Source organism: Kalmanozyma brasiliensis (assembly GCF_000497045.1).
Source record: "Kalmanozyma brasiliensis GHG001 unplaced genomic scaffold PSEUBRA_SCAF15, whole genome shotgun sequence".
In the NCBI taxonomy this organism is placed as follows: domain Eukaryota; kingdom Fungi; phylum Basidiomycota; class Ustilaginomycetes; order Ustilaginales; genus Kalmanozyma; species Kalmanozyma brasiliensis.
Window position 1 is genome coordinate 296,236 of NW_015961954.1, and position 12,939 is coordinate 309,174.

The 12,939-nt window shown below is 59.0% G+C and overlaps 3 protein-coding genes across 3 annotated transcripts; 1 reads left to right on the forward strand and 2 right to left on the reverse strand.

Annotated features, from left to right (window-relative positions):
- Positions 1–335: 335 nt before the first annotated feature.
- On the forward strand, positions 336–1,868 carry PSEUBRA_001756 (uncharacterized protein; the record flags this gene model as incomplete). The annotated part of the gene is made up of 1 exon (XM_016434973.1): positions 336–1,868. The coding sequence occupies one exon, from the start codon at positions 336–338 to the stop codon at positions 1,866–1,868; it is 1,533 nt and encodes a 510-aa protein (XP_016293668.1).
- A 185-nt stretch (positions 1,869–2,053) lies between these two features.
- Positions 2,054–3,916, reverse strand: PSEUBRA_001757 (uncharacterized protein; the record flags this gene model as incomplete). Its single annotated transcript, XM_016435007.1, has 1 exon — positions 2,054–3,916. One exon carries the CDS (start codon positions 3,914–3,916, stop codon positions 2,054–2,056), a length of 1,863 nt encoding a protein of 620 aa, XP_016293669.1.
- Positions 3,917–5,377: 1,461 nt separating this feature from the next.
- On the reverse strand, positions 5,378–10,437 carry PSEUBRA_001758 (uncharacterized protein; the record flags this gene model as incomplete). The annotated part of the gene is made up of 2 exons (XM_016434999.1): positions 5,378–9,682; positions 9,814–10,437. The coding sequence occupies 2 exons, from the start codon at positions 10,435–10,437 to the stop codon at positions 5,378–5,380; spliced, it is 4,929 nt and encodes a 1,642-aa protein (XP_016293670.1).
- Between the last annotated feature and the right edge of the window lie 2,502 nt (positions 10,438–12,939).

Consider the following 12,939-nt stretch of genomic DNA (forward strand, 5'->3'; position numbering starts at 1 on the left):
ACGCACAGCTCGCTTCGAAGCAACAAGGCGTACGCTGTTACGCTGAGGCGGTGGGACCCAACCTCGACGAAACGATTCCTGTGGCGATTGCGATCTTCGTCTTTGGGATCACATCAAGACATCGCGCCAACGACACCCACTCGGTCATCGCCGCTACATACTGGCGTCACGAGCATGCGTATCGACTCGACCCTTCTTGCACTCGCTGTAAGGAGTGAGCTTAACACCCGCGCAATAAATGTTTCACCGAAATCCGAGGAAATCCCAAAACTTCTGTCCAACTCTTTCTTGCCATCCTTCCACGCTTCTTCCACCATCACCTCCTTCACGCCAACATGTCGGACAGGTACCAAGGCAGTGCATTCCGCGGTGGCCGTTCTTCCTCGTATCGGGACGATCGGCGTTACGCTCCGCGTCATCCACGCGACGACCACTACGACAGCCGTGCCGCCTACGATGCGCGCGACCCGTACGCTTCTTCCTACTACCCTGAGCCACGGGGCTACCCTGAACGGCCTAGAAGGGTGCACAAGACCATCCCGCCGCCGAGACCATGGGACTATTCAAGACGACCGCCGCCGAGAACCGACCAGGAGAGGATGGAGCTGGAACGCGAGAGAGAGGCGTGGGAAGCCAAGGAGGAGGAGAGGTTTCAGCAGAGGATGGCCGAGAGGGAGAGGGAAAGGCAGAGGGATTGGGAGCGGAGTGGTGGAGTGGGAGCATATGGGGCGGCGGATGGATGGGGCGGGAGAGAAAGGGAGGCTGATGCGTATGAAAGGAGGCATGCCGAGATGGGGAGGAGGCCGAGGTCGAGGAGTCCACCAGGTGCGGATGCCAGGTATGAGCAGAGAGGAGGGTGGGGGAGGACGGCCGTGGCTCATCCGGAAGAGAGTGAGCGCGATCTGGCTGGTGTCCCAGCCGATCGTGTGGATGCAGCCGCCGGTTATGCCGTTCGACGATCGCCGCCACCACCGGCAGGCCCAGCTTCACACCTTGACGCACCAGACGGACCTTCAGCACTGCGATACCGTGACGCACCGATCGATCGCCCTCTCTCGCCACAAGGCACACCACGCGGCCCAGCACGCGACCCCGCCTTCGCATCCACCCCGCCTACAGGCCCACGCGCTTCGCGAGGCGCCCCACCTGCTTACCCCTCGTCCGCATTCCGTGGCCGCGACGCCTCGACCTCAAGCGGACCCTTCACCCCGACCTCTGACCGCGAGGGCAATAGCTACATGTCCCCATCCACCGCTCGTTTCCCGCGCTCTGCCCGCGATGGCGCCCCTCCGACCGGGCCGTACCGCGGCGGTCACCCGTTCAACCGCTCTCGTCGAGACACCAACCCGTACGACTATCCTCCCGCCGAAGACGACGGGTATCGCGCTCATCCCGGTTCTTCACCGCACGAATCGCCCTCGACGCCCGGCCCGCATACCGCGACGCGTCTCTCGCGCACCTCCTCATCCCAAGCGCCACCTACACCAACCACCCTCCTTCCCCCCGGCAACACCACCGCCCTCGCCTCACCCTCCACCCTCGCGCCCAGCACAACCACTCCGCGCTTCAGCTCGGCCACCCACCTCACCCCGGATCTCGACAGCGAACTGCTAGCGCTCGAAACGCAACGCTCTACTTTCATTGCGAACTACGTCCTGGGTGCCAAACGGGCCAGTTTGCGCGCGTTGAAGGTCGAATTGCGCGATGGGGAGTTGGAGCTCGCTGCTAGCAACGGCCGGCGGTCTGCTGCCGAAAGGGCACTGGAGATTGCAAGGGAGACCGCGGATAGCTATAGTCTCGAGGAGAATCGAAAGGAGGAGCTGATGCGCGTGATGAGCATGCAGATGGAAGGTGGGCAGGTCGCATGAGCGTGGGAAAGGAATCACATTCACAATTTCTGGTCTTGTCACATCACCTGCTGAGCATCACATCCCGAGTCTGTCACATCATGCTGAGCCATCTTGCTTGAGTCACACCGTGTTGAGAAAACCTAGCATTCGATTACACATGTGAACGAAATCGCGGGTATACACATTTCCACATCCTCTACGGCTTACACCTTGCCACTCTGACCCCGGAGCGTCCCGATGTTCTTATCAAAGTCCTTGGAGTGGAGCAGGTGGTGGTGGTGCTTGGCGACATCCCATTTAGGCGCAGGAGCCTTGACCGCATACCCCTTGGTCTCTCCTCCACCCCTCACCTTCTCCACCCGCAGATCAAACTCCAGCTCACCCCCTTCCTGGTACTCGACAGAACACCAGTTGCGCGCACCGATAATGTACTTGTCCTTCTGCTTCTTCTCCTCCAGATCCACTTCGAAGAGCGGGACCATGCTTTCCTTGGTGCCCGTGTAGAACAGGCTGCGGTGCTTCTTGCTCGCGAGCTTGTTGAGCATCGCAATGACCGCCGGAGGGGGAGGCGTGTTGACAATGGCACTCGTGATGACGGCGAGCGAGTACTTGGGGTCCAAGCTAGGGTCGTGCTGGTGGTAGCCGTAGAAGACACCGACACCACCGGCGTGCACATCACCGCTGATGTACGAGACGCGGAGACGTTTTTCGAGCGACAGCTCCTGGACACGTTCGACGAGCCAATTGCGCTCATGCTTGTGCGGGCCCGCACACCAGTGGTCGCCCAAGTCGTCGAGGAGCTCCACTTCGCCGTTGAAGTTGTTGGTGAAGCCGGGCGAGAGACCCTTGGCGAGCATGATGAGCGGGTTCAGCGAGCTGGACAGCGTGCGCTCGAGGAAGACCATGCGTGGGTAGGCGAGCGGTACACCGAGCAGGACGATGAGGTGCTCGACACCGTCCGGCAACTGACGGACGGCGTCAAAGAGACGCTGGTAGGTGTTCTTGCTGCAGATCTGATCGAGCTTGCGTTCGGATCGGCAGTCGACCAGCAGCATCCACTGCTTGGGACCCAGGTAGGCGAGGAGACTGTGGTTGCGGACGGGAATGTAGACGCCCTCGCCGCCAAAGATGATGCTGCGATCAGGATGCTGCTGCTCGCTAACACCGTCGACGTCGTCGTTGATGAAGAGCTGGAAGAGGAGGAAGAAGAAGTAGCCACGGTTGCCGACGTGGTTGAAGACGGCGGCGCGCATGAGCTCGTCGGTGTAGGTGCCGAAGCCGTCAATGAGGTCGTGGTCGTCGAGCATGTTGATCATCGGGATTTGAGCGATGGTCTTTGCGAAAGACCCGCCGCCGAACCACTCGCAGTAGTGGTTGAACATGTAGCGGTCGATGCAGGTGCGGATCTCGTCGGTGAGGGGCATGGCCATGCGCTTCTTGGAATCCTTCTGGTTGCTCCACTCCTGCATCTCGGGCTCGCGAACCAGCTTGTCGCAGTAGATCTGGTCACCACCGCCGACGACGGCATGGTAGGGCTTCTTGGCGTGGAACTTGAGCATGTCATCCCAGAGCGGGTTGGGACCGTTGAACTCGGACTCGTCGACGCCAGCGCTGAAACCGTTGCAACTGTGGCCGGCCCATCGGAAGTTCTGGGACTTGGCGGGAATAAAGAAGGTGTGACCAGTCATGCCTTTGATGGCTTCGGAGGTGGAGTCGGGATGCGCCTCGCCATCAATTGAGTAGTGGACCGCCTGCTCGTGGTCGGCCACGGGGACCTCGATCTTGAAGCGCCAAAAGGTGGAAGGGCCGTCGACACCTTTGTACTGGTAAAGCTTGATGGCCTCGGCCTGCTTGTGCGAGTTCTCATCAGTGATAGCGGCAGTGCCGTCGGCTGCAGCAGAGGCGTTGGCGGCATTTTCCCAACGATACTGGAGGGTGGGGGTGATCTGATAGTCACTAGTAGCATCCTCGGTGACGATCATGGCGTAACCATGCCAGACGCCCTGGCCGAGGTCGACATTGTCATAGCGGAGCATAGGCCCCGTCTTGACATTGAGCGTCGTCATTCTGGGTGATACTTTGTGCTTTTGCGGGGAGAGAAAGGGTATCCGGGATGTTTGTGGGATTGTCTACAGGAGGTGAGCAGGTCCGGCTGATTTGCAGCGACTCGGTCCTGGATGAGGGTATCAAGGTGGTCCTGAATAGAAGTGGTGGAGGAGAAGAAGAAGAGGAATGCGATCGCGTCCGAGATGAGTGATGGAGAGACAAGAGCTGGTCGGAAGCTGAGCCGATTGTTCGATGGTGCTCTTTGACTATCACAGGTGATATTACGAGAGAGGAACCGATTCACAGCCGCTTGCTTGCTCGTGCGCATGCACCGTCGGAGTCAAGCAACGAGGTGGAGGGTCAAGGCGCGCTGCGCTCTCTAGCCTGTGGAAGTTGAGCGTGGGCACATGGCCTCACGTACCCACTGGCGTTGCGCAGTGTAGACGAGAGCATGCGCGATTGTGCATTTTTTGACATTCCGATTCTCCGTTCATTTTTTCGGGACGAGCAGGGGGCGAGAGCCGTGGCTTCCAATCAGAGCAGAGGGAATGAAAACTGAGGCCCAGCTTAGCGCACTTCGCTTAGGCACAGAAACCGGGAAGAGTCGATCGGCACAGAGAATTCATGTTGGCTCAGATTCAAAGCAGCAACGGACCCTGCCAAGAACAAGCTGACTCCGGAATCGAAGCGCGTCAAGGCTTTTTCTCAACCGACCGATTCGCATGGGCCTTGTTCTTCGAATCTCGCTTCCATATGGCAAACAAATGACATCCTTCCTTGGCGGGCCCTCGCAGCACCAACATTGAGCAGGCCTGATGTCGAACATCTTGCAATAGAAGTCTAGGCAGCAGCAACAGTCGTAAGACTCTGTCGGGATCCGTGACTTGGGTTGACCAGACCCTTCTCGCAGCTGCGCTTCTGTCTACATCTCATCGATGGCTAGTTGACTCTAAGCGTCTGCGTCTGCATCCCCTTGCTTGCTTGGTTTTGCAGCCCAGGCCCAGATGCCTTGTCAGCCGAGCAGGACCGCACTGGTGCTGAGACCTACTCGCTTTGCGGACCAGACGTGCAGATGCGGCTCGACGCGGCTGCGCTTCCGCCGATTCACTCGAAATGCACCTGCTGAGCCTTAGGCCGCTCGGTTTTGACGTTCTCAGAGGCACCATTCGTCGAGAATCTTGGTAGTAGCGAAACAATCATGACATGAAAGGAGGAATGCCGAGCATGACGAAATACAGTAAATGTGCAAAGGGACCGAATGAGAAGAAGGATAGCAATGCCGTTATCAAGAAACAAGAGGGGCCGACCACGAAGAAGCCCGGATATCATTGTTGGTCGACACAACAGCGCAAGCGGAGAGCAAGACGCTGCTGCCTTCGAGGGATGGGCTCTATTTGAGCTCATCGGTGTACGCCTAGTTGTGTACTTTTGGTCGAATTGTCCAAATGTGGGGAGTACGAGCTCGGTTTCGAAAGCAACGTTCAGCTGAGCACCGCCCATGGCTGATCCGCGTTCGGGTCGGATCCGTAGCCACCGGAGCCCATGCTGGCGAAATGGTCCATCTCCCACCATTCGTCGCCCGAGGCCGCCACCAGGCTTTGCGAGCCAGGTCCGAGCTCAACCTGGTTGATCGCCGTCTCCTCCGCAGCTTTGAGCGTGCTCTGGCTCCCACTTTCCGCCGCCGCCGACGTCGTCTTGGCGGCAGCCTCCGGTCCCGTTACAGCAGGCGCCATGGTCAGGCCAATGCGGTCGAGTCGCATCCGATGAACGAAGGGACTCTTTTCCAGATCAATCTCGTCGCAGCTACTCATTTCTGCCGGACTCGTGCTCGACGGTCCGGCAGAGCCAAAATCCAGCCCGCTCGCTCCCAGTGCGGTGGGTAGTTTGGATCGAAGCGAGTTCGACGTCGAGTTCGAGGCGGAAGATGCGTTCGAGCTGCCTCCGGGAAGCTTGGCGCTCGCGACCAGTTCCGGGGTCTCCACTGGTGGCTCGCTCTCCTGCGTCGATGCATTGACTGCCGAGGATCCGAACACGCCGCTCAGGTCGATGTCGTCGTTGAAGGCATCCGGACCCGCAGCCGACGCCTCGATGAAATCGAACAGGTCAATGTCCAGACCCGTGTCGGCATCCGCAGAGGGCAGCGAGTCCAGAGCACCGTCCAGGAAGCTTGAGCCGCCACTGCCTGCGCCGGTCATGAGACCTCGTGAAGGAACGTTGATGCCGTTCGAGGGCAACCCCGACATCATCGAGTCTTGGCCGAGCATAGACATGAGCGACTGAAGCGCCTTGGGATCCGACCCGTTCTGCGCAGATGAGCCTGCGCTGGGGGCACCCAGCAACGAGTTGTCTCCACCGAAGCCATTGGGGCCCTGCGTCCCGTTGTTGGTGTTGCCCGTTGCGAGCAGCTCCTGCCATGTCGACTCAACCAGCCCAGCGGGATCACGGCCTGCCAGCTCCTGATCCTTCCTTCGCTTCTCGTCCGCCTCTTGTTCGGCCTTGACGTTGATCAAGTCCAACTTGGCAGCAGCGCTAGCTGCATCACCAGCACCGGCTCCGGCAGAGCCTTCCTCGCGACGCTTGCGTTCGGCTTCGGCCATCTCGCGTTTGACTTCGGCCATGATGTCGGCACTCGTCTTGAAGCGCTTGTCAGGCTCAGCAGCAGACGAGGTGGGAGTGCCGGCGGCACCCTTGCCTTTCTTAGCAGTCGTCTTGCCCGCTTTGGTCGCCTTTTCGTTCTTCTTGCCGCCCTTGCCAGCGGGCGTCGAGCCAGCAGGGGTTGCCGGGTCTTCAGCTTGAGCAGGCGAGGGTGCCACTCTGGGCGACTCGTTGGCGGCCGATGATGGGCTCATTGCCTTGCCGGCGCCGGGCACGTTCTTCGCGCGTTTGTTGGGTGGCAGCTTGAGATTCTCGGGTCGCAGACCGCGCTTGATGCCGTGCATGGCGGCCGCAGCATCGAAAGTACCGTCTGCGTTGACACCAGCTGCAGCTTCGACAGAAGCTGCCTCGGTGGGCGCTGCTGAAGCTGCTGCAGGTGTTCGGACGGGAGCTGCCTGTGTTGCGATCGGTGCTGCCACTGCCGAAGCGCCGCTTCCTGCTGCCGAGGGAGCGACGCCATTCTGCTGAGCGGCGCGGTTCTGCTCGCCGAGCGAAGTGACAATGCGCTGTGCCAGCTCTGGGTTGCTCGAGCGCACAAAGCTGATGCACCGGCTCATCTGCATCTTGAGCTTGTCCAGATCGGCCAAGCGGAGGATGCACTGCTTCTTGGCCAGCAGGTCGTACTGATCCTTGTACATGAACGCCATGATCTTGAGACGCTTGGCGGGTTCCAGGTTGCCGTTCATCGCATAAAATGCAGGCAAGAGGGCGGTGACCGTCGCTTGAATCGGAGCAAGCTTCTGCACTTGATCCAGGATCTGGTCCCTCTCGTCGTCGGCAATGTTCTGGATGATGGGCAGACGAGGCCTCTGTGTGGCCAGCTCCTGGTCGATCTTCTGCATGGCCGCGCGCGCTTGCTCGAGCTGCTCGGGGCTGACAGCGATGAAGCGAGCCTGCGACATGTTGGAAGGGCGTCCGGCCATCTGTCCCTGCTGTGCTCCTGGCGCGTTCGATCCTGTGATGATCGGGGCGTTGGACTGTTGCTGTGACTGGTTCGGATTCGGCATCTGCGACTGCTGAGACTGCGGCTGCTGAGGTGGACCCGCCTGCTGATTCTGGACGTTGATCCCCATCTGACCCGGGTTCTGCATCTGCTGCGCATTGAGCGGCTGTCCTGGCATGTTGGCACCAAAGCCGGCAGTCTGCGTCTGAGAGGGCTGAGCTCCCGAGGTTTGCGGCAGGATGGGTCGCTGTTGGTTTGGCCAGCCTGTCTGACCCTGCTGCTGCTGCTGTTGCATCGGTCCTTGCGACAGTTGCTGCTGCTGTAGTTGCTGCGCTTGCGGTGGCTGTTGCAACCCGTTCGGACCAGGACCAGATTGGTTCGTCTGGAAGCCTTGGCTCATTTGTCGCTGCTGGTTCTGGATCTGTTCCTGTCGCCAAGCATTGAGCTGCTGGCCGTAGAAGACCTTATTGAATTGCTCTTGCGTCATGCCCACCTTGGCGAGGTTCTCGGCGCTGAGGATCGGCGGTGGAGGCGGGTTGAAGCCTGCCAGCGAGGGTTGCTGAAGACCGACGCCTTGCGGTGCATTCTGCGTCTGCATCTGCTGTGGCTGCTGCTGCTGCTGCTGCGACTGGCTGGGAGGCATCATCGAAGCTTGCGGTCCCTGCATGTGTGTGGATTGCTGGTTAGCCTGCTGCGACTGCATCTGTGGCGTCGATGGCGGTCGGAAGGATGGGGCTTGCGCATTGGCCTGAGCGGTGTTCTGAGTCTGGTTGAGACCGGCGGTCGCCATCGACATCTGGTACTGGTGCTGCATGGCTCGCTGCCAGGTCTCCTCAAATGGCGCAAGGTAGTTCCGGTACTCGACCGCCAGCGCCTGTCCGAGCGTCTGCGTCTGAGGCGAGCCCAGTGGCGCCAGCTCCAGAGACATGGCAATGGCAGGCCAAGCGTTCTTCTGATGCGCACCTTCACTGCCGCCGTGCGCCTGCACGATCTGGTAGAAACGGTACAGATCGAGATCTCGCCCGCCAACTTTGGGCAAAGAGGTGATGGGGGTGCCACGCTTCTTCATGAGATCCACGAGGGCCTTGTTGAACTGCTCGGGACGCAGCGATGGCACGCCTTGCAAGCCGGACATGCCGCCCGCCTGCCCTGCAATGTTCATCGCGCCCATCTGAGGCGACGGACGCACTTGAGGTTGCTGTTGCGGCGGCGCTTGCTGTGCATTTTGAGGCTGAACACCGGGCTGATTCAGCATGGGACTTCCGAACTGACCTTGCGGCGGTCGAGCCGACCCAGGCCGTGTTGGTGGGCGGATGATCGGAGAAGCCTGAACAGCATTGCCCATGACACCGACGCCCTGCTGCTGCTGTTGTTGCTGCGGCGAAGGTTGTGGCGGCTGGATAGGTTGCTGCTGCGCTTGTTGCTGTTGGCCGTTGTTGTTGGGCATCTGACCAGCGGCTTGCTGGCTTTGTTGCATGAGAGCGGCAAACTGCGAAGCATTTTGGACATTGAGACGCTGCAGTAACGCCTGCTGAAGACGCTTTGCCTCAGCATGCTGCTGCTGGACGGCTTGGCGTTCTTCAGCGCTGAGGTCCGAGGTGAGCTTGCTCTCGATGTCAGTGACGCGCTGGTGCAACAGACGGAGAAAGTTGAGCGGGTTCTGCTGGTTGCTCGGGCCAGGCGTGGGATCTGGTCGGCCGGCAGGCGGTCTCTGCTGACCAGGCTGAGCTGGCTGCTGGCCCATCATCTGCTGCTGTTGCGACGTGTTTTGCTGCTGCTGTAACCCAGGGATCTGCTGTGGTCGTGCCATCTGCTGCTGGTTCATCTGTGGTGGACCTTGCAATGAGATCTGAGGCGAGGATTGCGCCTGGTTTGACTGCTGCGCTTGTTGTTGCGACTGCTGCTGGTTCTGCTGAGCTGGCATGGTAGGCTGCAGGAAGCCTTGAGCACCCATAGTCGGCGTAGACTGGTTATTGCCCGGACGAATCTGCTGGAGACCTGCCATCATCTGCGCCTGCGCTTGCATCTGGGGCGTTCTCTGCATGGCATTGGCAAAATTTTGGCCGTTGGGCAAGCCCATGTTCATGTTTGCCTGCCCGGATTGCAACGGACGAGCGCCGGTGTTTTGGTTGGGAGCGGCCTGTTGCTGCGCCTGCATGGCTTGCTGCCGTGAGATGAGTTGCCGCAACTGGTGTGCGAGGGAAAAGGAGCGCAAGAAAAGGAGCAAGAAAAGAGGAGGACGTCAGTCGAATTTCAGACGCTGCAGCGCAATGCATGCGATTGGCCCTTGAAAGCCTTGATGGCACGCTGGAAACATACCTGAATCATCTGCTCTTGAGTGAGATTGCCCTTCTTGGCCTGCTCGATGGCATGCGAGAGCTGTGCAAATGTCGGAGTCGGCGCTCCGGCACCACCCATCTGCGGCGCAGCGCCCATGTTGGCGGCTTGTTGAGGCTGCTGCTGCTGCTGAAGATGAGCAGGCTGCGAAGTGGAAGCCTGCTGATGAGCCATCTGGTTTTGGAGTTGCGGAGGTTGCTGCTGCTGCGGCTGTTGTGCCTGCATCTGAGGTTGCTGCTGCTGCTGCTGCTGCTGAGGCGGCTGAACCATGGACTGGGGTCGCATCATCTGCATGAGCGGATTCTGGTTGTTGGCCATCATGCCATTGGCGAGCTGGGACTGCTGCTGCGCCATGAAAGCTTGGAGCTGCTGCTGGTTGAAACCAGCGGGCAGACCGAGCTGAGGCATCATGGGGTTGCGCTGCTGCATCTGCTGCTGGGCGTTGGGTGGAGGCTGAGGCTGCTGTGTTTGAGGTTGTTGCTGTTGCTGGGGCATCTGCACGGCCTGCTGCATTTGGCTCTGCTGGCGAAGCATGTTGAGCTGTTGGGGTGTGAGGTTGCTAAAGTTGAAGAAGGCACCATTGTGCGACGGATCGAAGCCCGACATGGTGGCAATCACGACCGCAGGGTCAGGACGGGATGCCTGGAGATGATGCGGGCCGCGTGTGGCTGGAAACGTGATCTAATCGAGCGTCGCGTGAGGTGGGTTGGCGCTAGGGTCTACTGTGTAGCTTGGATGAGACTGAGGACCATGCGGAGCGAGACGAGCTGGTCGGACAGCGATCAGATGGGAAAGGCCTGACGATGAGCGCCTGACATGGAACTAGCCAAAGTGATGAGAGGGCGAATGACAATGTGGTGGTATCTATGCAGAAAATGGAGGGCGCAAGGTGGATAAGGCGAGCGCGATGTGTACGTGACACGGATGATGAAGGAGGAGTTGTGTGACCGAATGGGTATATGGTGGCACGAAGCTGACTAGAGAGCACGCTGACGCAGATCGAGCGATGATGAAACGCGAAGGAGGACGCGGATGTAGGGTTGACGGATGAACAGCAGCGGCAAGAAGGCCAGATAGTGGCGTGTAGGTTGCGATAAGGGAGCTGGTAAGGACGAGAAGGCTAGCTGAATCGAGATGCGCGAAGGAGGGGATGGGAACGATGGTAAGGACGATAGCCACTGCCGAACGCAGACGAAGGGACGATGGGGGCTGCTGTGGGCGAACGATACGATCCACAGATAGCTGCCACGACGAAGACGACGACGACGACGGCTGCTGTGATCGCTGTGAATGTGGTGGATGAAGGAGGATGGCGATGGCGACGAGCGGCAAAGGAAGGGAAGGGCGGAAGGAATCAGACGATCGAGCGGAGGGGACAGAGGCGTAGAGGCAGCAGAGGCACCAGCGACACAGAGACACGGGCGGGGCGTTCTTTTGTGGAACAGGGTCAGCATTTCGCAGGCAGAGAGCGGCAGGCAAGCAAGCAGGCAGGCAGGCAGGCCAGGCTTCATGCGGCGGCGGCGGCAGACAAGGACAGCTCGATGCAACTGTGTGTATGAAGTGCGGTCCAGAACCAGAGCAGAGACAGACAGGTCAAGAGCTGCTGGCCTGGCTGCTGCACTTTAGACAGGGTCGCTTCCAAATTTTACTCTAATTTTTCCCATGCACACCCGATAGGCACGTCACCAGTCACCTCGAAAGGCGGGAGAGCGAGAGCGTGTCGAGTTCAAATTCGAGGCGCGATTTTAGACTGGCGCTGCTGCCTTGATTTTCTCTCTCTCTCTTGTGCTCTCCATTCGGATGACATATTATTTTTTCCCTTTTCGAATCTGGTCCTTCCCGAAGGTCGCTCTCTGTGTTGCTAAGTGACAGCACTGAGAGCAAGACGGACAGGAGCCAGCTCTCCAGCAAGACAGGCCATCTGGTCTTTGAGTCGATGATCAAGAGAGCAAGGCGAATTGTAGAACGATGTTGGCAGCGACGGGAGCATCGGCGACGGTTGTCTTGAAAGCCTCTTGTGGAGCTAGCGGAGGGACGAGAGTCGAAACCAAAGCTCTAAACCCTCTTGTCGACTTCATTTCAACTCCCCGCTCCGCCGACTCGACATGGGCGCTGCATTGTGAGTGTGCATTGACCTGCAGCCCCGATGGTCGCTTGAAGCCTCTCTGAGCGGGGAACACGCTTGTCGTCTTGACGGTGCTCACGGCTCCATGTCGGGGCCAATTCATTCGAAGCATGCCAATGGCGTCGCCGTGTATTCGAAGCTCGAACAGCTGGAGATCCAATTGCTGACGGTGGTGTGAGAAGAATGGACGCGGTCTCAGATTTAAGAGAGGGATCGCGAAATGTCTTGGTTTCGTGGGTCGTGCCTGAACAGACTCGATCAACATCGTCTAAATGGCTTGTTCGATCCTTCTCTTGAGCGAGATCATGATCAGTAGGGTCTTGAGCAACCCCGCACGAGCCAGCAGCGTCTTCGGGTTGGTTGTCATTTCCTGCCATTGACATGGTGGGGGATGCGCCAACGCGCCTGTCGGAAATATTGAGTCGTGTTTGTGGCTTGGCAAACCTGTCCCCACATAAGCGCCCGATCGCCCTCCCACTCAATCCTCAACAGGCGTGCGGGAGAATGAAGGATTCGAACTGCTTACAGCAGCAAGCATGGTTTGAGGTTCAAATGGCGACATGGCACGGAGCGGAGGAAGCAGCTTCTCTATTGTTCTCACTACTCAAGACAATCACGTTGAACGGCAGCGTGTGGGTGATCGGCCGTAAAGAAGCGGGGTGGTGAGCAACAAGACAAGACAATTGGATTTTGCAAGCGCTTGTGCATCTTGCACGTCAGTGACGCTCGTGTAGACAAGAATGCCCCCTCACACATCCTCCGCTCATCACGACCCCTTCGCGCATGCATCTTCTTGTTTGCGTCGATGAGATCGCGGTTTGAATCATTAGTTAAAGTTGAAAAGGTGTGATCGACTCCGCTCCATTGGGTCGTCGTCAGGCCTTTGGACGGGCTGCAAACGCACGCTTCTCACCTTTTCCTAACCCTTGCACACAGACGGCTGATGAAAAGTGGGTCGCTGAGGGAGTTCTGAGTCCTGACCT